This window comes from Protopterus annectens, chromosome 5.part0, assembly GCF_019279795.1.
Source record: "Protopterus annectens isolate FY-2018-M chromosome 5.part0, PAN1.0, whole genome shotgun sequence".
NCBI classification, from domain to species: Eukaryota; Metazoa; Chordata; order Ceratodontiformes; family Protopteridae; genus Protopterus; species Protopterus annectens.
Window position 1 is genome coordinate 212,062,855 of NC_056735.1, and position 26,892 is coordinate 212,089,746.

The 26,892-nt window shown below is 36.7% G+C and overlaps 1 protein-coding gene across 1 annotated transcript in view; it reads right to left on the bottom strand.

Moving 5' to 3' along the window:
• LOC122802543 (glutamate carboxypeptidase 2-like) overlaps positions 1-26,892 on the bottom strand; it is a 1,225,297-nt gene that overhangs the window by 215,120 nt on the left and 983,285 nt on the right. The window contains exons 16-17 of the mRNA XM_044072203.1: positions 24,835-25,099; positions 13,385-13,466 (exon numbers count right to left, since the gene is read on the bottom strand). Of these exons, the coding sequence (XP_043928138.1) occupies positions 13,385-13,466; positions 24,835-25,099 (347 nt within the window). The remainder of the gene's footprint in view (positions 1-13,384; positions 13,467-24,834; positions 25,100-26,892) is intronic.

The following is a 26,892-nucleotide window of genomic DNA, read 5'->3' on the forward strand; positions in this document are numbered from 1 at the left end:
TTTTCTGTGTGGAGGCATATGTGAATGGGGTGTGCCTTCATTGAAGGTTGTGCATCAGGGCTGGTAACCTCCACTACCAATCATTAGCGGACCGGAGTTCCGCTGTGGCGACCCCTAACCGGGAAAAGCCGAAAGACACAAACATCAGCAGTATTCTGATAAATAAGTCTCTGTGGAGGTCATTCAAAAGATCTCCCGTCTAAGAAAACACAGAAAAAAACTAGATCACAAAATAACACTTTCTTGAAATCAGTCAACCATACAAAATATACTGCAGTTAAGGCAGATCTCCTCTCCTTACAAATTGCCACTGAGTATGAATCTAAAATGAGTCTTTGTATTTTTGTACATATTTCTTTAGAGCTTGTTTAAACTGTGTTATATTGCACATCTACTATTTCGCCCTTCGCCCCACCTTAGTTATGGTAGTAAGCTTGCCATAGAGTTTGAGGACATGTCTCTTTGAACTCCTTGAATTCATAATTACTGACTGTGGAAGATTTAGAGATTTTTGATAAAGAAGGTTACAAGCTTATAAGCAGACTTAACCAGGGATGGAAAAAATATTAGGTTGGTGCATGTAATGTCTATACTGGCTAGGAAAAGGTCAAGAATATTATGTTCTCTCATTAGCTTGTTAAACATCCGACTCAGAGATTTTATTTTATTTATTAAGTCTAACAATCTCTAGACATACCTGATCTTGGGGGTATAGGTACTCCAGTTTACTAAGTAGTGGACACAATCCCCCATTATAAAGCATTTTTTGATAATAGGTATATCCTTAACTGTCTTTTGAAATGTTATCTGGTTATCACCGGACAAGGTGGGTTTTCTGCAGCAGGCTATACAGTACGTTGGAGGTTAATGAGGTCAATCTATGGGTCTCTGCGAATCTGTCCAGAGGTGATGTGGTCTGTGATAAATATGTAGACTGTAATGTAGTCTCCATCAGGCCCAAATGGTAGGAGAAAACCCCAGGGATGAAGGGAATGCTATCTTTACAATGAAACCAAAGTTAAGTAGCTACATAAACATGTATTTATTTACTTTGCAGAAAAAAACTCAGGATCAGGTAATTTGTTGCTAAGACTGCTAATGTTGAAGAATCACCTGGATAAGGTCCAATTTTGGGTTGAAAAAGGCTACACTGATATCTTCTATGCTAGGATGCTCATTATATATATTTTGCATAAAAAGGCAATATGGGAGCAACAAGGGATTTGGCCATTATAGGTATCCCATGGAATGAACTAAATTAATATCTGCCTTATTGGATGTCGTAGATTCTTAAAGCATGGTATTTAGCTACAAATGTAATCAAAATCAAGACAAATAGTTCCCACTTATTTAACCACCTCCCACTCTAAATCATTTTCTCGGTGTATGCATATGTTAGCTAGTAATTTTAAATTCAAGGAGATAGACTGTATTATTGCTCCAAAAGCTGTTTCTGTCACAGTCTTGGTCAAAGGCAGTGCCTGAATAACTGGAAGGAATTACTTTCTAAATTTCAATAAATTTACCAGCTGTTCAATAATAAAGATAAATGTATTCCATAGGAGTTCCTATTTCTTGAGTTGCACATTTATGACACAATTCAATAATATTTTAGCACTGGAAATTTGATTACCAACTTGTTATCTGTGATAATATAAATGTATAATGAACTTTAGCAAACTGGTCATGACAAAACATTTTGTGACCTTTAGAATCTGATATTTTAGGAGAGGCTATGTAATTTCAAAATGCATACATTTTCAAGATAGATAGTCTTGTTTCTACATTCTAAGCCAGGATGAGCCCTGACTCTTTAAAAAGTTATCAGTTTTATGAAGTTGCACTTAACACCCCTTTTAAAGTTTAGTACCAATTTAACACTGGCTACCTGTGCCAAAAAATGATAATTAAGGTGGGATATAAGACAGAACTCCTGATGATAACTAACAAGGGATATTCAGGGCATTCGTACGAGGAAAGCGGCAAAGCAAACTTTTCCCTAGGCTAACACTTAACATCCACCCTCCCAACCCCAAGCCATCGAGATGACAAAGCCAAGAAATCACATATAGTAGCATGGTCGTATCAGCGCAGAAGAAGCCTGAGGCAAACTTTTCTTAGGGGCACCCCACCATCCTCCTCCGAACCCAAGCCACCCAGATGATGACCAGCAAAAGAAATCACATATAGTAGCACAAAAATGCTTTATAACTTCCTACTTATAGTTGTGTATACATCTATATATATATATATATATATATATATATATATATATATATATATATATGATATATATATATATATATATATATATATATATATTTACATATGTATATATATATATATATATATATATAAATATATATATATATATATATATATATATATATATATATATTTTACAATCGGAAGTTCAAATGTTCAGCCATGACAATGTTAAATCCCAAATTAATGAGACCAGAAGATCGCAAGCCAGGAATGTCACAATATCAGTAATAAACAAGAATCCTTAGTAATTGACAGTCTACATTTTAAATGCAGAAAAGTAGTGAGCATGTTTATAACAAGAAACAAATGTCTGGAACAATTTACAGCACAAATAAATATAGGAAGATGCATGCTAACAGCATAACAAGCACTTTTTGTAAGGTGCTGTGACTGTGCTGTGCTTTGCCCCTGCTTATTTCTGCATTTGTACACAGGAGAGCTTTGATAATGATGTACTTCAATAACAAAAGGGGTCTCCCCAGCTTACAGTATACTTCCCTGTACACAGTTCCCATTTCAAAATCTGCTGCGCTATGTAAGTCATGGACGGCCCTCCCTCAATTCAAAGATGATGTCTAATGTAGGTCAATGGGTCAATGGGAGGTGATACAGTAATTCAATCCCAGGTCTTCAGATTTCTGAAAAAAAAGCACAGATGCTTCAGTGCGGAAGATCTGCTCACCAGTAGATTTACAGTCTTTTCCTTCCTACTTTCTCTCTCTCTCTCTCTCTATATATATATATATATATATATATATATATATATATATATATATCTTTCTCATATTCCAGAAGTAGACACATTTTTCCAAAGCAAACTATCATTTGACAGAGGTTATAACACCAATAAGACTGGCTGATGGATAATACCGTCCACCTTAAGATAACAACATATGGTTTCTACAGGTATGTTTTAAGTGTATCTTTGTAACATTTTATCTAACCATCACAAAAGTTTTGACTTTGACCAAGCTGTGGGTACAAATATTATCCTGGGAATGTCTAGTCCAGCAGAGCGAAGCTGGAGGATTAATGCTTTGGCACTAGTAAACTTGGCTTTAACTGAACACTGATTAACATGTCGATCTTCCCATTTTATATGGATCTTTTTCAGAGCTGATGGTACTAACTGTACAGGCTCTTTGCATGACGTTGGTAAGTCAGCAAGGTAAAGATGATCTCCAAAGTATAAAACTGATGAAACCTTTTAATTTATTCAATAAGAAAGACATAGCAGAAGGTGCTGGAGAAATCTGACTGGTCCTTCAAAATTTTCAAGCACTTGAGTCTCAGCCATATCAGTAACAGAATTCTCTATTTTTTTTCATAGATAGTCATTCCATATCCAAGCTAAAGTCAGGCAAATATATGTCATTGTTCCATTCATGCATTTGGTTTTCTTGGTATGTACCTTCATTCTCATCCATGCTACCTTACCAGTGGAAATGAAGAGAACATAGAATGGAGGATGGCTGTTCAGTCATGAAGGGCTGCATTCAAAGAATATCTTCGCTAAGTCACCTCTTGCTAATCTCATTTACTTCACTGACCGGTCATTTCTGCACCAAATAAGAGTTACCTAAAAGTTGCATGACATGCACTCACAGAAGTTGATCAAAGTCTGGCACTTTGCTAAAGTCCTAGGAAAATCAAAGTGCTCAACCTGCCTGCTAGGCCTTGCAAATACCATTTCACATTTCACCATCAAGGGACAGTTTCTTGAGAGAATTGGGCACTTTTCTTACTATTGTAACTACCTTGCTCTAACTGTAAAGTGTCAAGGTGTTTGGGGCAGGATCATCACTTATATACTGGAATTACATTGTATGATTTAGGGCAGCAACTTCAGTCCTCAGTTCTGTGATAACTGAAGTGTGAGTATAGGGAAATACACACTAACCCTGAAACTGCTCTATCTGGGAGTATTCCATCTTCTCATAATTCACACACTCTGCACCTACCTTCTGAAGCCTGCAACCGTCCGTGTCCGACCAACAGAATGAACATCCACATAATACAGCCAAAAGAAACGAAGCCAGCGACCATCAGACCATGTCTGAAACCCCGATCACTCTACACGACGCCCACGCAATGAAATTCCCACGAGAGCTGAGAGACAGCCCTCAGCTCACTCCTCATTGGCCCTGACTGCAAGGGAAGCAGTCTGGAGCTCCTCTGTTCTGTGCGGTAGTTGACTGGCCTGCACAGATGTCTGGGTATCCTACACAGCACAGGTTGCTGGGTAGCCGTTTCTCTGCATTCGGACTGCCGATAAAGACAGTCTGAATGAAATTTTTGTTTCACGGATTTTTTTTCTTGTTTTTTTTTTTTCTAGGTGGGAGGGCTGCAGACTGGGATTCTTACCACCGGACGATGGACATTTACTAAATAAGCAAACAATCTATGACAACATCCGTCAGCCCAAAGCGCCCCCTGCTGCTTGGCGCCCTGAGGCAATTGCCTCACTTCGCCTCTCGTAGTTACGCCACTGATATGATTGTTAATGAGCACTGCAGTTTACAAACAGAGAATTAATAGCTTGCTGAATGCTAACTCAAACTATAAACAATTTATGCTTTTAGAAATAGAATGTGCAAGAAAACTGATAGACTTATTTAATTTGTTATATATTGGCTGTATACCTTTGTATTTAGATAACTACTTAGAGTTAAACAGTCCCAAAATATCTTTATTTTTTGTTATCTCATAATGCCCTGGTCTGTGTAGCAACCACCATTCAAACTCATAGTGTCAGCTATTGGGTCTATAACTGATCCAATACAAATCAATGACTAATAGGCTATTATTCAGTGCAGTGCAAATAGAGGACCATATCATAGTGGTATGGCACTTTCTAAAAAAGTTGATAAATGTTGACTTAGTGTGTTGTTGGTTAGACTGGAGATAAAATATTTCTTCACAGTCATATCTCAACTCTTAGGCTCGGAAATTAAAAGAAACAGAACAATACAGAATATGTCACTAATATTACATCTGATGTGTGTTTACTAGTTGACATTGTTCTTCTAAAAGTTGTTCATGTATTACAAAAAATATGATTGGGTCTAGAAATCAATTTCAAGAAATACACCTTGGCTGTTGTGCTTACCTTTTTACCTTCACTAATTTGGCAATGGATCAAAGGGAAAGAGAAAACACTTATGATCTCATTTGCTGACAGCATATTAGTTTGTATAACTGCTTTATTAATTACGTATTTGTCATCAGAAAGGATAGTGAAGACCATCTTATGGAATTTGTTGAGACTTAATTCCACTGGCAGTTTTTCAGGCAGCTTTAAGGAAAGCATGGATTTCTTGTATGTCAAACTTAACCTTAATAGGGACACAGGTACTGGTAAGTCAATGGTCTTTTGCAAACCTACATTCAATAACATCCACATCCATGCCAATAGTATCACCTATACTTTGTTAAGACTGATGTTATTAAAAGGCAAGAATTTTTTACTTTCTAAGCTTGTCTAACTTTATGAATAGCTTCACACACTACTGTAAATTTTGAAATAAATGTTTTTGAATTGAGGGCTTTCATATATCACTTGCTCCGCAAAAAGAATGCCTTCATTTTGTATATGTCTAATAATAAAAGAGATGAATGGACTTAATGTAATAATGTAGTATTTTGCTACTTTTTTGTAATATATATATTTGGATTTTGCTATTTATTTCTGCATCCACTAAATAATATGGGAGTGTTGTATTTTTTTTACTTTCAGAATACTGTTGTCAAATTTTCCATTTGACCACCTCCATGCATTCCATAATGCAGTAACATACATACAGTACACACACACACACACACACACACACACACACACACACACACACACACACACACACACACACACACACACATGCGCGCACATGCATGTGCACTTAGTTATTTCTAGTATGCAGTTTGAATTAACAAGATAAATTGCTGTTTGATTCAAATGAAAGATGTATGTGATATGGAAAACATAGCATAGTGGTACTATGATACAGATTTAAAAAATGTATGTGTAATTTTACAGCAGCATACAGTAACTCCCGAGATTGTAAGAATAAATAGTATAGTGCAGAAGGTACAGACTGCTGTAAGAAGGATTGTGCAAAGCCTCCGAGGTAACATAGAGGGTTATAATCACACTGCTGATCATAACCTCTTTCTTATGTGTTCAAGAAATTAATTCTAAGATCTCCCCCCTAAGGAATAAAGACGAAAAGCTGTATTTCTTGGAATTAATTTCTGGAGCACATAAACTGAAGTTATGACCATTGATTCAAACAAAAGGTTTTGAAATACATAAGAAACTTTTCCAGTTAAAAGTTAAAAAGGCATAGTAACATAATACATTTAACAGCTTTAAAAATTCCACTTAATAACCTCACTGCATTTTGCTGATAAAGTGCATAGCTGTTAGAATTAAATCATGTTTTTTATTGTAGTATAATAAGTATAATTGTTATTCACTGTTGAGTTCAAAGAACTTTTCTTTTTGAAGCCTTTGCACTTGTTTAAATTTGGCATTCATTTATGGGCTGTGCTGCATAGGTTGCAATGTACATTATATGGATGCAGGTGATTCATTTTATTTTTGCCAAGTAGTATCTGTACTGTTTTCAAAAAAATGTTGACATTATCCATTGCCTCTGTGACAGGGCTTCCCCCATGCTGTGCAGTGTGTCAATATTCTGCACCCTGAGCTACTAAAAACAAACCCCTCCCTTCTATTTGTGGAACTGTGTCACTGTTCTAGCCATCAATAAGCACTGGCCATTCATTTAGAGCAGCTTTGGAACTCAGGTGGTTGCTTTTATTCATAGATAAGTACTAGGCAAGCTGCCATTGTATGGCATTTTAAGCCTAGCCAATTTCTGTTGGTAAGAATCAAACCTTGTACCTCTTTTCTGTGAGGTAAACACCTTAAAACCTTAACCATTATGCCAACCCTGACTTATTGAAATGATCTGCTGTACTTGCCAGCTCTCAAGGCCCCAACTGCTGCCTTCCTTCACTTTCTAAACACAAATACAAATTCCAGTGTTCTTCCTCCACAAAAGAAACTACTCCTTCAAAATAGTTTCCCCTTTGCACTATTCTATAAACTAGAACTAACCTACTTAATCCCTACAAATAAGTAGGTTAGTTCTAGTTTCATATCTGCACTGTTCCACAGACTAGAAGTAACCTACTTAATCTCGTCAAATAATTTAGCCTGTGTACTTCTCCAAAATTTAAATGAAATTAAGCTACTTGGTCATATTAACTTACACATGTACTTCTACATTTAATATATTATGCACTGGCCAGTCAACCGACTTGTTTCCGTTCTCTTGCCAGAATCTTAACACTTTGTGTCCTCAGCCAGTGCAAGAACTGCTTCCTGGTCATTGATAATGAACTCTTACTTAAAACAACAGTTTCAGTGAGATGTGCAAATAATGAAATAATAGGGAGGCATTTGTTTCACCTAATTATGCATAGTGAGTACCAAACACTTATACCTTTACTCTCACCACCATCACATTCTCATAAAATTCACATTAAAGGGTCATATGCCGAGGCCATTAAATTATCTTCCAAAGCCTCCTAGAGCTAATATGTCTGCGCAGAACTTCTCAAACTCACCTCCTCCATACACACCTACAACATTAAATCACCAAATATAAGATGGCACCCAATCTTATATTCATAAACACTCCGCTAAAAATGTCTTCGTGATCAGTCATTAAGTATACAGATTGTCTAAGCACCAGGGCAGAAAAGAATAGGGTTATCATTAGTTGACTTTTGGGTGCCAGAATCTCTGACATTACAAGGGTCCTAAAGACCATGTTCCAGTGCAAATATGCCTGCAATATAGTGAAAGTCCATGTGAGAGTGAGTGAGTGATTTGGGATGCAAAACCCTGAGGAATGTACAGAACCTTCCATGCATGTGACAAATGTATATTAGACTCTAGTCATGCGCCAATTCCTTCCTTTGCCCATAATGATGCCTAGACAATTTGCTTTAACGATTGTCCGAATGCTTGGTGTTATTCTTGGGGATCCAGTATATGTCAACATGAGGTGAGATGATAGCTAGCCCAACTTACTTCAGAAGGATTAGCCTACTCCTCTCCCTTAAAAGTTTATGCATGTCAACATGACGTGAGATGATGGATAGCCCAACTTACTTCAGAAGGATTAGCCTACTCCTCTCCCTTAAAAGTTTATGCATGTCAACATGACGTGAGATGATGGACAGTCCAACTTAATCAGAAGGATTAGCCTACTCTTCTCCCTTAAAAGTTTATGCATGTCAACATGAGGTGAGATGATGGATAGCCCAACTTACTTCAGAAGGATTAGCCTACTCCTCTCCCTTAAAAGGTTACACATGTCAACATGAGGTGAGATGATGGATAGCCCAACTTACTTCAGAAGGATTAGCCTACTCCTCCCCCTTAAAAGGTTACGCATGTCAACATGAGGTGAGATGATGGCTAGCCCAACTTCCTTCAGAAGGATTAGCCTACTCCTCTTCCTTAAAAGGTTATGCATGCTGGCTAAAGGCTTTGCTGCTCCCATTCTGTCTTTACATGCAGAATCCAGTTAATGGACATTCTAGTTTAATTAATTCATCAAACTCCCGTGTGGACCACTTTGATGGACCTTCTGAACTCCAGAAGTCTCAACAACAAATTGCCTAATTTTGAGACTCCTATGCATCTGCAATATATCCTTGTTTGTGTGATTAGTGAGACTTGGTCTCATTGTAAAGAAGCACTCCCTCCATACCCGAGTTTTGCATCTATCAATCCATCAAACCCGATGGTAACTGCAGTGGTGTTTCCATATTTGTCAAGGATGATATCATATCAAGACAGATTCCCAGAGATCTACAAACAGAACTCACAGAATTCCAGATCACAAAAAATAAGACAAACTGTCAATTTATAGCCTGCTACATTACACAATGCATGTTACAAGATGACAAGAAGAGTATGCTAGATTCTGGAAAGTATTTGAAGAACTTCCTATTAATAGCAACTACATTATTTTGGGAGACTTTAACTATGCCCCTCACATGCTGGGTATGCCCAGAAGTTCTAGGACTTTATTAAAAGGTTTTGGAAGCAATAGTTAATAAATCCAACAGGGGTATAATATTATAGATCTTGTCCTCATCGATATAGCTTCTGCGTGTACTATTCTCCTGGTCTCTCCTTCACTAGTTAAGTTGAAGCATAAACTTGTGAAAATTGCCTTCAGAATTTCCAAACCCTGAAACCAGCATCTCTCAATCTATGGCAGAATTCAGCTTTACAAAGTTGTTCTATGCCCACTTTGACAGGTGTCAGATGAATAGAATTAGGGGTCCTAACCAGAGTAAATACAAGGGAAATTCAAAAACACCTGGAGGTCCATCAGCATAAAAAAGTTTATAACAACAGAAACAATCTCATTAAATTATACAGCAGATTCAAAACTCTTCATAACAAAGATAATATAAAAACATTACTGGGAAACTGAAAATGCCATTAGGATTAGTAATGCAACCCATGAATTAAGAAATGCTTCTGAAGTTAAACATTACTATTAGTCCTGCTTTAGCTATATTAGGAAACCAAGGAACGATACCCAACAATGTTCAGGACTTATCCTAAACATGGCCACCCATTTTTCACAAAACAGACATTGCTGATATACTAGCAAACAAGTTTCATGTAAATTTCATCCCAGATATGTGCATGCAAGCTCTGCATCCTTTCAACCCTTATTATTACCAGGAAACATTTTCTGAAGTTGCTATCAAAGAGGGAAAATACTTCCTCCAAAGAGCAAAAATACTTCCTCCATAGGTCCTGACTACATTCCTGGATGTCTTTTTTTAATATGGCCAGGCATGACCATGCCAAACCTTTGCCCAAATTGATTAACCTAAGCTTAGCTGCAGGATTTGTACCTGCAGTGCAGTGCACAGTACTGGTGATACAACGGTCCATTGTAATTATACCCCCATTAGCCTTATGAGCCTTATTTGCAAATCTATGGGGCATACCATAACTGATGTCATCAGTTACGATATCAAAAATATAATTAGGATGACCCTCAACAGTTTAGCTTCATCAAATGCAGATCCTGCCTATTAAACGTCAACATCTTTGAGAGGGTAACTGAGACTGTTGACAGTGGTTATGCTATTCATGCATTTTATCTTGACCCAGCCAAAGTATATAGGCACCATTTCTCATAATGCATTGTAATCATGATATATATTTTCATTATAGATCTTTATGGGGTAAGATAGATAACAAACTGGTAAAAAGACAGAATCTACATTGTAGGTCTAGCATGTGACCCATCTGAGAGTGCAAAGGTAACCAGTGGAGTTTGCCAATGATTCTCAACCGACCATTTTTGCATTTACTGATCCCCTCTCCAAATGCAGATCCATGACTTTTGGTTAACCAAGTCTGCAGATGACTGTAAACTGGATATTAATGTGAAGACCCCTATGACACCTGTACCCTTCAGAAAGAGCTTACCCTAGCTGACACCCAGTTTGCTGAAAAATGGGCTGAAATCAATTTAGAAAAATATAATGTAATGAAGTGTCATTATGGAAACAACCCCAGCCTTCAACATGGAGTATAAACAATACTTTACAACTAAATGAAAACGTAGTCAGGGACCTGGGTTTACAGTTTTCTCTCCTTCCATCATCATGTGGCAACTGCAGTCAGAAAAGTTCTCTTAGTTGGCATGACGAATAGTAAGGGTATATCATCCATACAGAGAAATAATGGCATTCACTCTTATTCAGCACCGATTAGACTGATTTGAGAGTACAAAGCCCCTTCAGGATATGCCTCACTCAACATATCAGACAACTAGAGAAGTCAGATATCAAGAGAGGCAAGAAGCTGCATCCCTTTGTTCAGTAAAGTCTCTTTAAGGGCAATCTGCGTCTTGATTACCATGTCATTAGAGACCCTGGTGTCCATCTCCTATATTTCTGCAAGTTTAATAGCTTAGTAAACATCATAAATTGGGATGTAAATCATTGCCACCAGATAAATAGAATGTACAGGAGATATAGATTGATTACACAGTGCCTCCTCTGTTTCTGGAATAAGCTCCCCCACAGGTTAAGCAGCGCAGTACATATTACCCTTCAAACAGAACCTGAAAGACTTGATGGGTAGCCTCAAATTTACCCCAGGGCTAACTGGCCTAGCCCTTGTTGAGGAAGGGAACACACTCTGAGGCTATGTTCCGGCATCGATGATCACAGTACTAAATGCCATTGAAACTCCTAAGAATCATGTGAATCCTAAAAAGCTGTAATATTCCTTGTACAAGCACACAAAAAACAACCAGAAGCAATTTGCACTTTGACTTAACAAAGAGCTTTAAAAGCTGTTAACTCATTTTAGTGTGCCACATTTTTGTTTTTGTCATTGTTTTTTTGGCACAGCAAAGTGTGCTACAGCTGTCAAAACTGCCTTTAGGTTACACTGTAATTTTGTGGTGACTGATGTCAGTATAGCAGTACAAGGTTTGTTAACAATCAGCTATACATATGATCTTCATTATAACACGGTTATTTTTTTCTTATTTTTGAAGCATAGTTATCAAGATCTAAGTATTACATATTTTACAGCTTTCACCAAGTGCCACTTTATGATGCTATAAGGGGTGAATGTCATTCAGTGAAGCAATGTACAATGTAGCAGATTTCTGACTTATTCACCTTCATGCAATTGACAAAGGTTCCATGGAAGAAACACATTTACATTACCAAGTCACCCTTAAGTAAGCTACTATACATTAGTAAGACTAGTTTCAAAAGTTGTCTTTAAAATATTGTCTACTTAATACACACTACTGGAAAAAAAATAATTATTTCCATATGTTATTTAAAGTGTATTTAATTATTTCACTTTTAATAACTGCACAAAACCTACTGAGTCAAAGGCTAATCTTCCATAAGAGACACATGATTGTACCACTTACACTTCTGTTAGCAGCATGAATTATATTAATAATCTCATCTTGACCACAGGAAAAGAATATATTTACCCACAATAGGCACCCTTTACTCACAAGACTAAAGTCTGTTTGGGAAACTTGCACAGACAGTGGACAAAGCTGCTTCACCCATGGTTGGGTGTATATTAATAGTAATATACACTGGAGTTATTTTAAAAAAATATTTCTTACATTTATTAAAAACTCTGCTGTAGAATAAATATTTTTTCATTCAGTGGATGTTCCCGCACATACCAAGAAGTAGAGATGTCCTCAGTATGTAGTCAACATGTCACATTCCAGTGTGTGTGTGTGTGTGTGTGTGTGTGTGTGTGTGTGTGTGTGTGTGTGTGTGTGTGAGTATGTGTGTGAGGTGTGCTGCATTTATTAATATATAGACAGACAGATATAGGACAGTTGGGTGGTTCTTACCACAATAGAAGGACAAGCGACCTAAAACATATACATAATGATGCAATGATATGTACTGTATGTATAAAAATAGTTAGCAGTCATAAAGAACCCATCGTAAACAGAATGATTTCTTTAAACTTGGTAAGTACTTTGCTAAACTGTAGCTGTCAATCACTCTTGATAGGTAATGTATCAGGATTGTATTAATAACATTTGCAAATGATAGCCAGGTGACCATGTTATTTGCTTAGAAAATTGTATGAATCTGAAGAGAGCAAAATAATAGTGCTAATTACTATGGTAAATCAAAGTTGCTCTTGGTGCATCACCTACCTTTACTAGCAGAAGTTGAGAACAGGACTAATCAACATACAAACTTACACTTTGAATTATCTGTTTTCAAAATAGCTTTTTATCTTTTGAACTATGTTAGAATTCAGAACATGGAAGGATAGTTCTTCAGGAAGCATTCTTTGCCTTTAGAATGAATGTAAGAATATGTATATGTGGTTATGTAAGCATACGACTTTTTACCTTAAACCACCTGATAGAAAAATAAGGTAGGTGAAATAATCTCCTGATTATGTTGTTCTGTTTCCCCACAACTACTCAGAGTCTAGGTACATGATATGAATAAGAGTTTTTGGTTTGTAAATTAAAAAAAAAACTGCACAACTCACCTACTGGTGTTAACTTCTTTCAGCCTCTTATGGAAGGCATTGGAAGCTTCAGCAAAATTTTTCACTGAAGAAAATAGTGGCTCTAGAAAATAATATAAAAAAGATGGATAAGGAATAATATAGAAGCCTGTTTTGTCATGTTTATTTGTTGCTGGCATAAAAAAGAAGTTATGTACTTACCATAATGTTCCATCTGTGTTGTCCATCTTCATGTATTCCTGACATATGGGTTTGGTTCCGATATCGGAACCAACTCGGCCATTACTACAGCTTGCGCTGACCAAAAACTGTTGAGAGCCTCACCCCTACCCACAATACCTTTCTCCCAATTACCTCAGATTGAGTTTGCAGATTAGATATAAAGTGATAGATAAGGAAGCCTCAACAGATGCCATATCTGCTATGCCTTGATCACAGTAAGTTATACGTACATTATTCATTCCACCAAAGAGTCTTCAAAGGTCAGGGGATGGAGGGAGGGGAATCACGGATAAATGGAAATGGGCAACACAGATGCAACATTATGGTAAGTGCATAGCTTCTTTATCTGATGTTATTAATTTTCATTTTATCCTTGACATATGTGTCAGAGTCTTCAGCTACCTTAGACCTTGGGAGGACTCATGGAAGGACATTCTTGAGCACCACTGAACCAAAGGATGCTCTTCCCCAAGACAGCAAATCCAATTTGTAATGAGTAATAAAGGTATGAAGAGAAGCCCAAGTAGCTGCTGCTCATATATCATCCATTGAAGCTCTACTGCTGCTCATATATCAGCCATCGAAGCTCTAGACTGGAAAACTACTGAAGTGACTACAGATCTTGTAGAATGTGTTTTAGCAGGCCTAGGTAAGGCGATTTTATTTTTATCATAAATAAAGAAAATACAATCCTTGAGCCATCTGGCTAAGGTCATATTGCTGAATAGTTTAACAAACCTAGAAAGGGAAAAGTAGACAAATAGTTGGTTAGATTTTCTCATGTCCTTAGCCCTGTGAAGATAAAAATTGTTTGTGAACATATAGCTAATGCAAACAGTATTCACCTCTGTTTGAAAAGTTTGGAAAGAATACAGGCAAATTAACAGTCTGATTGATATTATACTCTGATAGTACTTTGGTTAGAAAGGTGGAATTTGTTTATAAGGAAACTCTGTCTTTGGGAAAACCAGATAAAGTTGTTTACATGATAAGGCCTGAATTTCTGAAATTCTTCTAGCAGAGGTTATTGCCACCAAAAATAATGTTTTCCATGACAAATACTTTAGATCACAGTCTGCAGATGGTTTGAAGGAAAAATGTACAATAGTTTGGAACACTACGTTTAGGCCCCAAGGTGGAGTAGGATATTTGAAAGGAGGTTTCAGCAAAAGTGTCCCTTTTAAAAATGACTTGCAAAGTCTATGAGAAGCCAAGGAACTGTTTTCCACATCATCATGGAAATTTGCAATTGCTGCTAGTTGTACTCTGGTTGTAGAAGGGGAAGCTCCTACATTGAAAAGGGAGGCTAAGTAATCTAAAACATTATCAATAGAAGCAGAATAGAAGTCAATATCCTTCTCACAAGTCCAAATGGTAAATTTCTTCCATTTACTAGCATAGAATTTATGGGTAGAATGTTTATGAGAAGCTAGGAGAATTTGACATACCGGGGAAGAAATGTTAAGATGCTTGGCAACTAATGGATCTGGAGGAACAATGCTACCAGCTTGAGGTTCAGAATATCTGGATAAGGATAATCTAGTCCATCTGGATGGGACAGGAGGTCTGAAGCCAGATCCAGAGTCCAAGGTCATTTAATCAGGCAATGTCAAAGAAAGGGGAACCATATCTGTTAAGGCCAGTAAGGTGCATTGAGGATTACTTGCTCTTCAGCCTGTGTGCTTTCTATAAGAATTTTGGAATTAGAGGTATCAGGGGAAAGGTATATAGGAGTCTGGCAGGGGCAAGTGTGGAGAACAGTGTCTCTTGGTGACTTCCCTGGAGGGGAAATCAGGGCAAAGTAGTAACTGATACAGTGTAGAAAGATTTGCTAATCACTGGTAGCCTGTGTTGTCTCATATGCTCACACACCACCATATTACTAACTTTGCAGCAATGAACTTGCCAGTCAGCTTTTAACTAATGCTAGAATTATTCCTTTGCTAATATATTACATGGTAATTAGAAGGTTGACCATTTCCTTAACTTGTACTCAGATTACTACCAATATACTATCAGGAGGAAAATAGTTAAACAGAGCAAATCTCTTCTTCTCTGTCTTTATTCCCCCGCCACACACACACATGCACATATAATATAGAATGTATTTGTAATGTCTCCAGTAGTAAAATAAAGACTTCAAGTTAAATACTTAAAGGTCAACCAGTCTGCTATGAGAAAAGTAGCTTTTATTTACTTATTTGTTCATCTGATTGCTTGATTACTGGGTTATCTATCTAGTTACATGTCTATTTTTTGGAAGAACAGGAGAAAAACTGAGCTCCTGAAACAGTATAAGGTAAATTAATTGCATATATGTTATACAGATTGTTAGTAAACCATTAACACTATATGTGCACAGACTGTTTATATATATATATATATATATATATATATATATATTTATATATTTATATATGTGTGTATGTGTATATATATATATATATATATATATATATATATATATATATATATATATATATATATATGGGTCTCTTTCATTAGAATGACAGACCAGAAGACCAAAACCCAGAACAGTGAGACGAAAACAACGAAACCCCAGAACACCAAAAAGCGTGAAATTCAAAATCTTGATGTTATGGGAGTTTGAATTAGCGCTTTTGGTGTTCTGCTGTAGGTAAGTGTGTATGTGTGAGTGTATTTGTGAGGAGAGTTGCTGTGTGTAAGTGTGTGTTGTGACTTTGGTGTGTGAGGGACTGTACTGTGTGGGTGTGAGTTTGCCTTGTGTGTCTGTGTGATCTCGGAGTTAGAATATTAAAGTAGGGGGGTGTGGGGGGTGCAGGGGGGCTTGCCTAGCACTAGTGTAGGGTGTTGAGTTTGGTAGTGTGGGGCAGTTGTGTGTGCGTTTTTGTGTGTTATGTGTGTGTTGTAAAGTTATGTGGCTTTCGGTGTTCTGGGGTTTTGTTGTTTTCGTCTCGGTGTTCTGGGTTTTGGTCTTCTGGTCTTTCATTGTTATGAAGTAGACCCATATATATATATATATACATATATATATATATATATATATATATATATATATATATATATATATACACAATGGATATAGATTTACTGGTTTACTGGTTTGGAGCACAGTTATTTTCAAAATGTCATAACATTAAAGGAGAATATTATCATTGCCAAAAATCTTGTAAACTTTTCACAGTTAGTTAGTTTGTCCAAGGACAGTTTACTGCTTAGGTACAACATGTTAGACTGCATCACTGTGATTTATTAGTATTTCTTTTTTAACTCCTCCCAATCAACATACATGTTCAGACATGTTCATAGGTAACTATGAAACTAGCTGCAACTGTGGGCCATGTTAAACCTAGCCAATTTCTCTTGCAATGGTAAGAATCAAACCCTGTAGTTTGTAACTGAGGTAAAAACCTTAACAATTATGCTAACCCCAACCTTCTCACATGGTACTCAAATGGCTATCTTTTTGAGGCAGGTATAAGGAGGTATGCTGTGCATACATGTCTAGAGGTCTAACAGCAGCAAATTGAAATATATTACTGTGGTCATTTATTTCACTTCCCTCCTAGTCTAACACTAGAGGGGTATGCAGAAGGTTGTTATATTTTGTGAGAATAAGAAGGCAGGCACCATTCTACAGCATGATTTACACTTTCTTGCAAGCATTTGACATGACTGTTTATTTATTGAGAAACAATATTTTGTCAGCTTTGAACATTATGCTGTTGGCACAACTTATTTTAACTTATTTCTTCCTTGAAAAACAAAAATAAGACCAAATTTCTTTTCTTATACATGACTTTTGTTCAGGCCAACACTGGATGAAGGGGTTGAAAAAAATATAAAAAATACACTTCAGGACAATCTGATTATCCTGAGAACAGTCCCCTGTGCATTCCTTTATAGGTTCATAGGTTCATAGGTAGGTACTAGACTATCTGCCCAAGGGCATTTATAAGCCTAGCCAGAGTGTGTTGGCTTTCGCTGCCCCATTGATTAATTAACTGATCCTCTGTCAAGCAGAGCCAATGAAGTGATCCCAAGGGTGTACTTTGTTACCATCTACTTGTCAAGGTTTCTCTTGAAGAGTGTTAGTGAGGGGCTCTGCCTGATGTAATTTGTTATTTTGTTCCAAAGCATGGGGAGTCTCTGTGACAGGAATTTATCCCTCCAGCATGTTCTATTTATTGTTGTGATGAGGTTTACCTCACTAGAGCGCATGGCTCACAGTGACTTGGATTTCTTTAGGTGGAGTATGTCCATCAGTTCTGAGTTGGACATGGCTTTGTAAGTCAGGCAGAGATCACCTCTGAGTAAGTGATATGCCACTGAGTACAGTCAAAGTTTTTTTCAGTTGGGCTGCATAGGACATATGTTTGAGACCAGTAATCCTCTTGGCAGCTTGAATTCCCTGGGGACATGTTTCTTTGTTTTTGAGGGACTGAGATGTCAGTTATTTGCAACAATCTTTCCAGACTTCTGCTTATTCAAACTAGATTATTCTTTTTATCCAAAGGATTTTGTTTTGTAACAAGGACAGCAACAGCCATTGCATTCTGCTGTTAACTGATTCTTTTATTTGGACCACTTGTTACTTGTATCTGGCTTTGATATCAGTTAGTCCTTTTCTTGTTCTGGATACAGTGCTTTACTACAAGTTAGACATTTTCTAGTTTTGGTTATCTAACATGTCATTATCTAATCTTTGTTTTCTACAGTTTGCCCCCCTTTCCACATCCTTTAATTAACAGTTGACCTTTAAATCATCTCCTTTAATGTTCCAGTCTCTGTCGGCCATTTTCTCTATAAATATTCTATTTTTCGCTGCTGGACAAGATGCTTTCTGGTAGCTCCACCACATTAGTAATGCTACATGATACACTATTCAGAACAGATATCCTAAGGAGATGTTTTCTAGTTTATATTTAAAGATCTTTAGTGAAAGAAATCAGACTTTATATCCATTTATTTTACTACACAGTACATACCACCCCTACCCTTTTTTAGAGCTGAACCACTCTTTAGATGAGAAAGAATTTGGTCAGCTAAACATGTCTCTGGGTTTCTGAAGATCATTTGTTCTTCTTCCAAGTCTGTACATGCTTTCAATTTCTTAATGCAAATTAATTGGTGTGTGCCTAACTTCTACCATTTATCAGTTTACACATCTGCTCTGGAGTGCTTTACAGTATGCCTAATATTTGCATATTGGGTCTCTGTGGTTTTCTAATTCTTTGGTTTCATTTTCTACATTTTATTTAAAGTTTATTTTTGACACCTTATTTCACCTTCAGTTTATTTAGTTGTTTTCCACAAACGTATACTGAAAATTGAGCATAAATTAAACAACAAAAATGTAAAAATGCTTAAACAAGTAATTACATATAAAATCACTTGAAGATTAAAACATGCTTAACAATCACACTATTTCTTCATATGCAAAATTGAAGAGACATTTTGTAAGTCAACTTCTGCAGTCAGTCAGTAGGGTTGTGTATTTCCAAAGCTCTGATAGTAAGTTCTACACCTGGAGAAACTGATAAGCAAAAGATTGCACTTCAGATTTTTCAAGCCACACCTGTGGGATCACCATCATCGCCCGAGTGGCTGTATGTACAACCTGGAAGGGGCACACGGCACCACTAACTCTTTCAGGTATTAGGGACCCAAACCATATAGAGACAAATACACCAACACCAGGACTTTAGATATAATTCTGAATCAAGCTAGTAGAAAGTGCAGATTACAAAGAACAGAATCAATATGTTGGTAACACGAAGTACCTGTCAGTAGCCTGGCAGCTGAGTTCTTCATCTACTGTAATTAGTCAAGCTTAGAGTCCAGACTTTCTAGATAAAGGGCATTGCAGTAATCCAGCCTTGATGACACTAAAGCATAAACTACTAGTGAAGGACCAGCATGGGACAAAATGTGTTTTATCTTAGATATGTTTTGCAAGTAAAAACATGAAAATTTGACAACAGCGACACTAGTCTTGAAGTCCAGGGTAACATCAGCATTGTATTTTTTTAGCACACTGAAGCATGTTTGCTTTACAGAGTATGTAATTTGGAAATGAAGGAGCAAAGGAATCACAGTAGAATAAACTGACATAGCTCATTTTTGCTGATTTTCAATTTCAAGCAATTACTAGACAGCCCTAAATTTATATCTTCAAGGTGGTCAGCAAGGGAGTACACACTCACCTTTTCATCCTGAAGGAAGGAGTGGTAAATTTGGGTGTCATCGGCATAACTATGGTATGACAGTCCTCACTTCCTAGTAAGATCTCCTAATGGAAGCATGTAAACTGTGAAGTATATCAGGCCTAGAATATGAATCCCATGGACATCCACATTCCAAAAGATATGTGAAGATGTATTCAAACCTAACCAAACCCTTCAGAAATGGCCTAAAAAGTGTGATGCAAATCAGTCTAGACCACAGAGAGAATACAATATGATTTTAAATGGTCAGTCAACATGCCATGATCAACAGTATCAAATGTAGCCGAGAGAACCAGCAGAACCAAAACTGAGTAATAATGGTCTGTAATAATGGTCTGTGGCCATTAGCAGATAATTTGCCACCTACATGAGCTCAGTTTCAGTAATACAAGTGCAAAACCAAGAGTGGAAATTGTCAAGGAGTCTAAAGTTGCATAAAAACAATATTTTCAATAACCTTATAGCTAGGGCCAAAATTGTCTTGTATACTAGGATCAAATATAGGTTTCTTGAGTGTCAGGGCAACCACAGCCTTTTCCAAGGTTACATTCTCATTCAGTGAAGTGTTGTTTTTTTTTCTTGATGTTCCTTGGCAGTTGCATTATAGGATTCCATTCCTTTTGAGATCACTATGAGCTATTCAAAGAAAAAAAAATCTAACTTCTAGCCAGCATTTGCTTCTTTGAAAATTGTCAGCATTGAAGGATACCCCATCTTCATTATTTTGGAATCCATTTAAAAGTTTAAATGAAGAAAGAAAAATATTCTAATTCCATAGGGCATAAGGAGAAACAACACTACAGTGTCATCCTTAGAAGGTCTGACTCCTCCCATGCAAGTGCGCATGGACACACAAACACACACACAGACAGATGCACACACACACATACCCACGTGCACATGTGCATGTGCATACACATGTGCACATACTGTACACACATCTACATATAATTTGTACCTTGCTTTAGTTTCATGGCTCTTTATAAAGCATTGCCAGTAAACCATGAAGACTTGCTACTGGACTGATCACATTGTACTGCTGTCAGAAACAAGGGCATTGCATCATATACATCCAATCAGTTTGTTTTGAAATGTTTACAATTGTTAGCTAACAGCCCCTACCTTCATCTTGTTCTCTCACCTACTTTGCATGATGTCTGAAGATTGCTATTAGTAGTGCAATTTGGCTCAAAGCTGTGCTGAATTCTGTGCTGCTACTTGCTTATTTATGGAAACTTCTTGGTACACCCAGCTTTGTTTCACTGTTTTGCATGCTGATATCTTTGTTGCTGTTTATATGATTTGTTGACTGAACATCAACTGCTCAAATTGTTATTGTTGTTATCATAGTTACTTGCTCCTCCAGTACCAGTTCATAGCCATAAACAACCCTAATTTACAGACTTTCAAAGCTGCCTTAAAGGAACAATTTAACAATGAGGAAAATAACTTCATTTATTTCGAGGGGGAATATTTCAAACAGACCAAAGGTGTGGCTATGGGGGCCTCATGTGCCCCCATATTCACAAATATGGTTATGTTGGAATGGGAAAATAAACATTTATTTAGTAGTGATTATTACAAACATATATCCTATTACACAAGATTCTTGGACGATATGTTTGTATTATGGAATGGGCCAGTAGAAATCATTAAAGACTTCATTGATTTTTTAAATCATAAGAGTGATTTTTTAAAATTTACCCACAAAGTTGGTACAGAAGGTATACCATATTTGGACACATATATAAGGCATACCAATATGGGATTCCAAGCTGAAATATATAGGAAGGACACGTTTTCTAATGAGTATTTGGAATATTCAAGTGACCACCCTAGGCATATGTTAAAAAACATTTTTAAAGGACAATGCATAAGGGCAGCTGGAATGTCCTCAAAATTTGAGGTTATGGAAAAAATAAATAAAATTCATAACCTCTATGTTTGCAAATAGAGGCTACCCTTGGTGGTTACTTAGTGATATTTCAAGTTATGTCATTAATGAATGGGGTAAAAAGTACCCACTCATATTGGGCACAGAGTTGAATAATATTAAGGTACGGGATGAAAAGTCTGATAAATTACCCTTTAACAGAGTATGCACATTAACATATTCACATTATGTGAATGAAATTAAAAATATTATTGCAAGACATTGGAGCACCTTGATAGTAGATGAAGTAAAAAAAGCAGTGGGTGAAAAACCTTGTTTTGTGTACAAGATGGGTAGAAATATTAAGAAATGTTTGCAAGTAGTCACATCGAACACTGAAGGTTATAGAATAAATAAAGCCACTAGGAGGTGTGGGTCATGTAACCAGTGTTCAGCTATAAATGAAATAGAAGGCTGCAGACTGGATGATATAAACAAGACCTTCGTGAAATTCAGGAAGGGAAATTATAACAGCAGTAATATCATTTACCTGGCTAAATGCATATCATGCTCTACCTTTTATATAGGCAAGACTGAAAGACAACTCAGAAAACGTATATATGACCATATGTATAAAATCAAGGTCAAAGATATGAAGAATGCACTATATAGACACATTTGTAAACATGGAGAAAAACATAGCTTTAAATTTGCCATAATTGATCAGGTCATCATATCCTCTCGGGGGCAACCATAAAGCACTTTTAAGTAAAAGAGAAAGTGTATGGCAGATGTTGACAGATGCTACTAGGGAACCAGGTATTAATGATTATATATCTATAAAACCTTTTCTGCTGCTGCAATAAAGAAATATAACACCAGATAATAATAAGTGGTTTGCATAGAAATAAAAGTTCCAAAGTTTTTTATATTTTTTATATGTATTTAAATTTGTTTCATTTATTAACTTGTTACACTAAGTCTTCATAGTATTGCCATTAGTTTTTAAAAATAATTTTTTATAAGAATTTTTAAAAATAATTTTTAAATGACATCAGTTATGTACTAATATAATGGTTTATTATTCACAGAGTAATGTATAGTAATGCGATAATCAAAATATATTATTAACATTTTGTGAAATGAGATTATATCATGATTAGGTTTTTAGATGTAGCGCACTAGCACTTTAAATATGAGGAAGAATTTGTGGCACCAAAAAGTTTTTAAATGGATGAGTTCAAACAGTTTTTATTGTTCTGAAGAAGTCTGCCTAAGCAGATGAAAGCACTTAACAATTTGTACCGTGGACTAACTTGTTAGTGTGGATTTGTCATTAAACGTTTTTCCTTGTTCGAGTCGTGGTCTTCTCAATGCTTTTTATAACATAGCATAGACGGTGGGGTGCTGTCTTTAAGTTGGATATTCATATGGATAGAAGAGTTGTTTCAGGTAGATACCAGAGCTCAATGTATATGCTGGGGCAGGGTGAGTGGGCAGATCTGGGAAGCATTTCTGACCATGTTACCTGAGCAGGAACATGCAAGGAATCACACCTAATAGCTTCTGGAATCTATGGTAAACAACCACAAGTAGAGAGGGTACAGCCAACTATAGAATACAACCTAACTCTGCTAGCAGCAGTGTGGCTCTCTGGACTGCTCCCCTTTCATGGACTAACCAGCTCCATCTTAACGGACACATCAGGCAGTCCCTATTACCATACCACTTAACCTCTTAGCACAAGAAATATGGACAAAGCCTAACATAATGGGGAACAAAGACCCAAAAAATAGATGCAGATTTTAATTATTGTTCCTATAAACTTAGAAAGTAGCTAGAATGAAAGGTTTTGTCTTAGCATGCATGTTCTCAAGTTTATGAAGTCTGAAACTCAAATATCTGTGATTATTTAGTGACTTCAGTTTTTAATGATTTGCCAGAAAACCACAAATTTTATGAAGAATGGACCAAAAATATGAGGTGAAAATCTGGACAGTTGAGAGATATGCCCATTGCCCTAGTGGTGCCCAAAGACTGAATGGTTGAGGTTAAATTTCTCGATGATCTACTCACTGATAACTGGAGCTCTTGCACAGGAAATCACTGTCATCAGATTGTGCTGACAGTGATGCCCTTTTCTGAGAGAATTTCCTCATTTTTCAAGTCGGTACAGCTTTAGAGTTGGTATATATAGGTATAGGGTACAGGGAGCTTGCCCCCTGAAAAAAAAAAAACACTTAATAAAGTGTTTTTCAGCATTTTTTTCAGTAAATGCAGTTTGGGGACCACAATCCTCGGTGCATGCGCTTTTGCTCACACATAGTGGAAGCGGCATCCCTAGCCCAAGTAATCACCTTGGCTATCATGACATGAGCCACAACTATGCAGTGAGGGGCTTACACCCTACCATGGTGCCAGAGTATAACATCTAACTCACGTAAGTATTTGCAAAAAAAATAACACCAATAATAATTTCTGGTGAGTACAGATTGTATACCCCTGTGATGAGTTACCTCTGCAGTGTGGAATATGCTATATTCATGGAACTCATCCAGCCCTTTGTAGAGACAGAGCTGCTATAGAGGAAACTAATAGCTGAAATTTGGTATGCAGTCTTTCAAAAGCCTTGCATTAGTAAGCATCTTTTTAGATGGCGCCTGCTTCACCTTACAGTTACTCTTACCTTCACCTGTTTGCTAGTGCAGGTTGATTTCAGATGGCATGTAAAGAATGGGTTCAGGGGTCATGATGTGGAGCTGCATGTGATGTCATTGGCAGTTATGAATTGAATGGGATCTCCAGGAAAGAATGATGGCAATTGCCACAAGCGATACAATGATGTAACAGAATCAGTGCCCTTTCTACATGCATTTGCAATGTTTTACTTGCAAACGCACAAGAGAAAAAAACAAGTTAAGTAGAAGACTTAGAAAAACCTGAAATAAACATGTTAAACTCAGCAGCCATCACAAGGAAAACATTGTAGCTCATCAGACTAATGATATAAATGTTCAGATCTTAACAGTAAATGGCTCTGTACTATAGCTGAAATAAAACAACTCTTATTAACATACTGAATGGAGACTAAAGCTTTACATTCTACAGATCTATGAATTTTAATAAAACCAGTGAAAATTTAAATAAGCAAAGCTACTTGTACGTACCAAAAGAAATTGTATATAACTGAAGGTCTGTATTATGCTTCTTGGCCATATTGAAGATGATATTTGTGTAAATATTTAAAGCTTCAGCATAATCCCTGGGGTCAAAGGGTATGACTGGTCTCTCTGCCAGTTCAAAAATTAATCCTCCTCGTACATGAGCTACAGCAAGATGATTCCGAAAGGTGTGGTCATAGAACCTCTCCACTACTTCAAAGGTTTCATACACACTATGGTAAAGAGGGTAGCCACTGTATTTATCACTTTTCTGAAAAACAGAGAAAAACAAATAGCACTTTGAGTAAAATGTTTTGTAACTGACCCTACCAGAGAAATAAATATATTTGTAGCTATGGAAACAAGACACGACATTTATGTGTAATGTTATATAATCAGTACTTTTACTCAGTATAAACATACTATTTTATTCAACAAAGTGAATCAGAACATATGGAGTTTAGGTCTATAAATATTATGGATGATTATGGTTTTCTGTCAATAACTCAAACTGTTCAGTGAAAGTTAGAAAGCCAGATACTGGCATACATGGAACAAACAACAAATCACGGAACTCCCTACCACTCTAGAACCAGGAGTAAACATTACCATAGGTCAAGAAGGGGGGGCAAGTTTGGACAGTCAGTAATGTCAGTTTTCGACATTCCATCGTTTGGGATGTAGGAATCATGGAGGTGGACTCGACCACCTGTGTATTGAGTTACTGATAGGAAACTGTTGATTATAGCATGGATCTAAATCATTGTGCATGTACTGTACTGTTGAGATTACCTAGCATCACCCTATATTGCTTCATCTTTATTTTCCTGCCCCAATATCATCACTATGTTTTACTTTCTATGTTCTATTTCATTTTATTTTCCCATTTTTTTCCATTTTGGAGTAATTATATTGCAATAGAAGCCAAAACAGTTTGTTTGCTCAAAGCTGCAATTAATTAGGCCTTCTGCCCTTGTTCTGTTGCCAAAACTGTTTTGTTTGCTCAAAGCTGCAATGAGTTAAGCCTATTGCCCTTGCTCTGCTGTTTTACAAAAACTGCTGTGAGATTTCAACTGATAAGTGCTTATCTTCAACTGTTTCTGTACTTCTGATTAACTAAAACAATATTTGCTGCATATCTGTTTAAACTGTACAACTGTTTTTTTTAGGCTTAGAGAATTCAATCCTTACCTCTGTTCTGATCTTTGCCTCCTTTTTGTTTTTGTTTGTTCTGTTCACTTTACTTGTTGCTGCACTTGAAAAACACTAGCACAGAGCTGAATCTAGTACTGCCTGTGACCTTCGGAGCTTGTAGTACAGTTAATCTTTTTCTAGAGAGGCCTAGCTGTTTTTTTCATGGGAGAGGGTTTCATTTTGGTCTGATGTGGCTAGAGTTACTGCTACAGGGCTCTTTTTTTTTAATGGATAATTTGTCTGGTTCCTGTTTCTCTGCCTTAAATAGCCAGTGTTTAAACCAGTTTGTGCTTGTTTGCTCAAAGCTGCCATGAGTTAGGCCTTCTGCCCTTGTTCTGTTGTTTTTCAAACACTGTTATGAGACTACAAAAGACAAGTGCTTATTTTTCAACTGTTTTCTGCACTTCTGATTAATTAAAACAATACTTGCTGCATATATGTCTGAGGAAGCAGTACCTTGAATACTGTGAAAGAGCTTACATTTATTAAAAGTTTATTTTATATTACTTGCGACTACTTTATTGGATTACTGCACTGTTTTGGTTCACTTTATGTGCCTTTGGATATTTGCTGCATATCTGTTTAAATTGTGCAACTGTTTTTGTTGCATATCTATTTAAACTGTGCAACTGTTTTTTTAGGCTTAGTGAATTCAATCCATACCTCTGTTCTGATCTTGTATCCTCACCCACCTGCCCAAGTGTTGTTGTGGTCTTAAACCTTGGTGGATTTTGAGTTGTTCGCCTCTACTATAAATCTGATATCGGACACTCCTCCCAGCCCCACTGCATCAGCTCATTTTACTGAGTACAGTGTGATCAGTTGTGAAGGCCCACCCCTTTAGCTTCTCAAACTTGAATTATCTTCTGT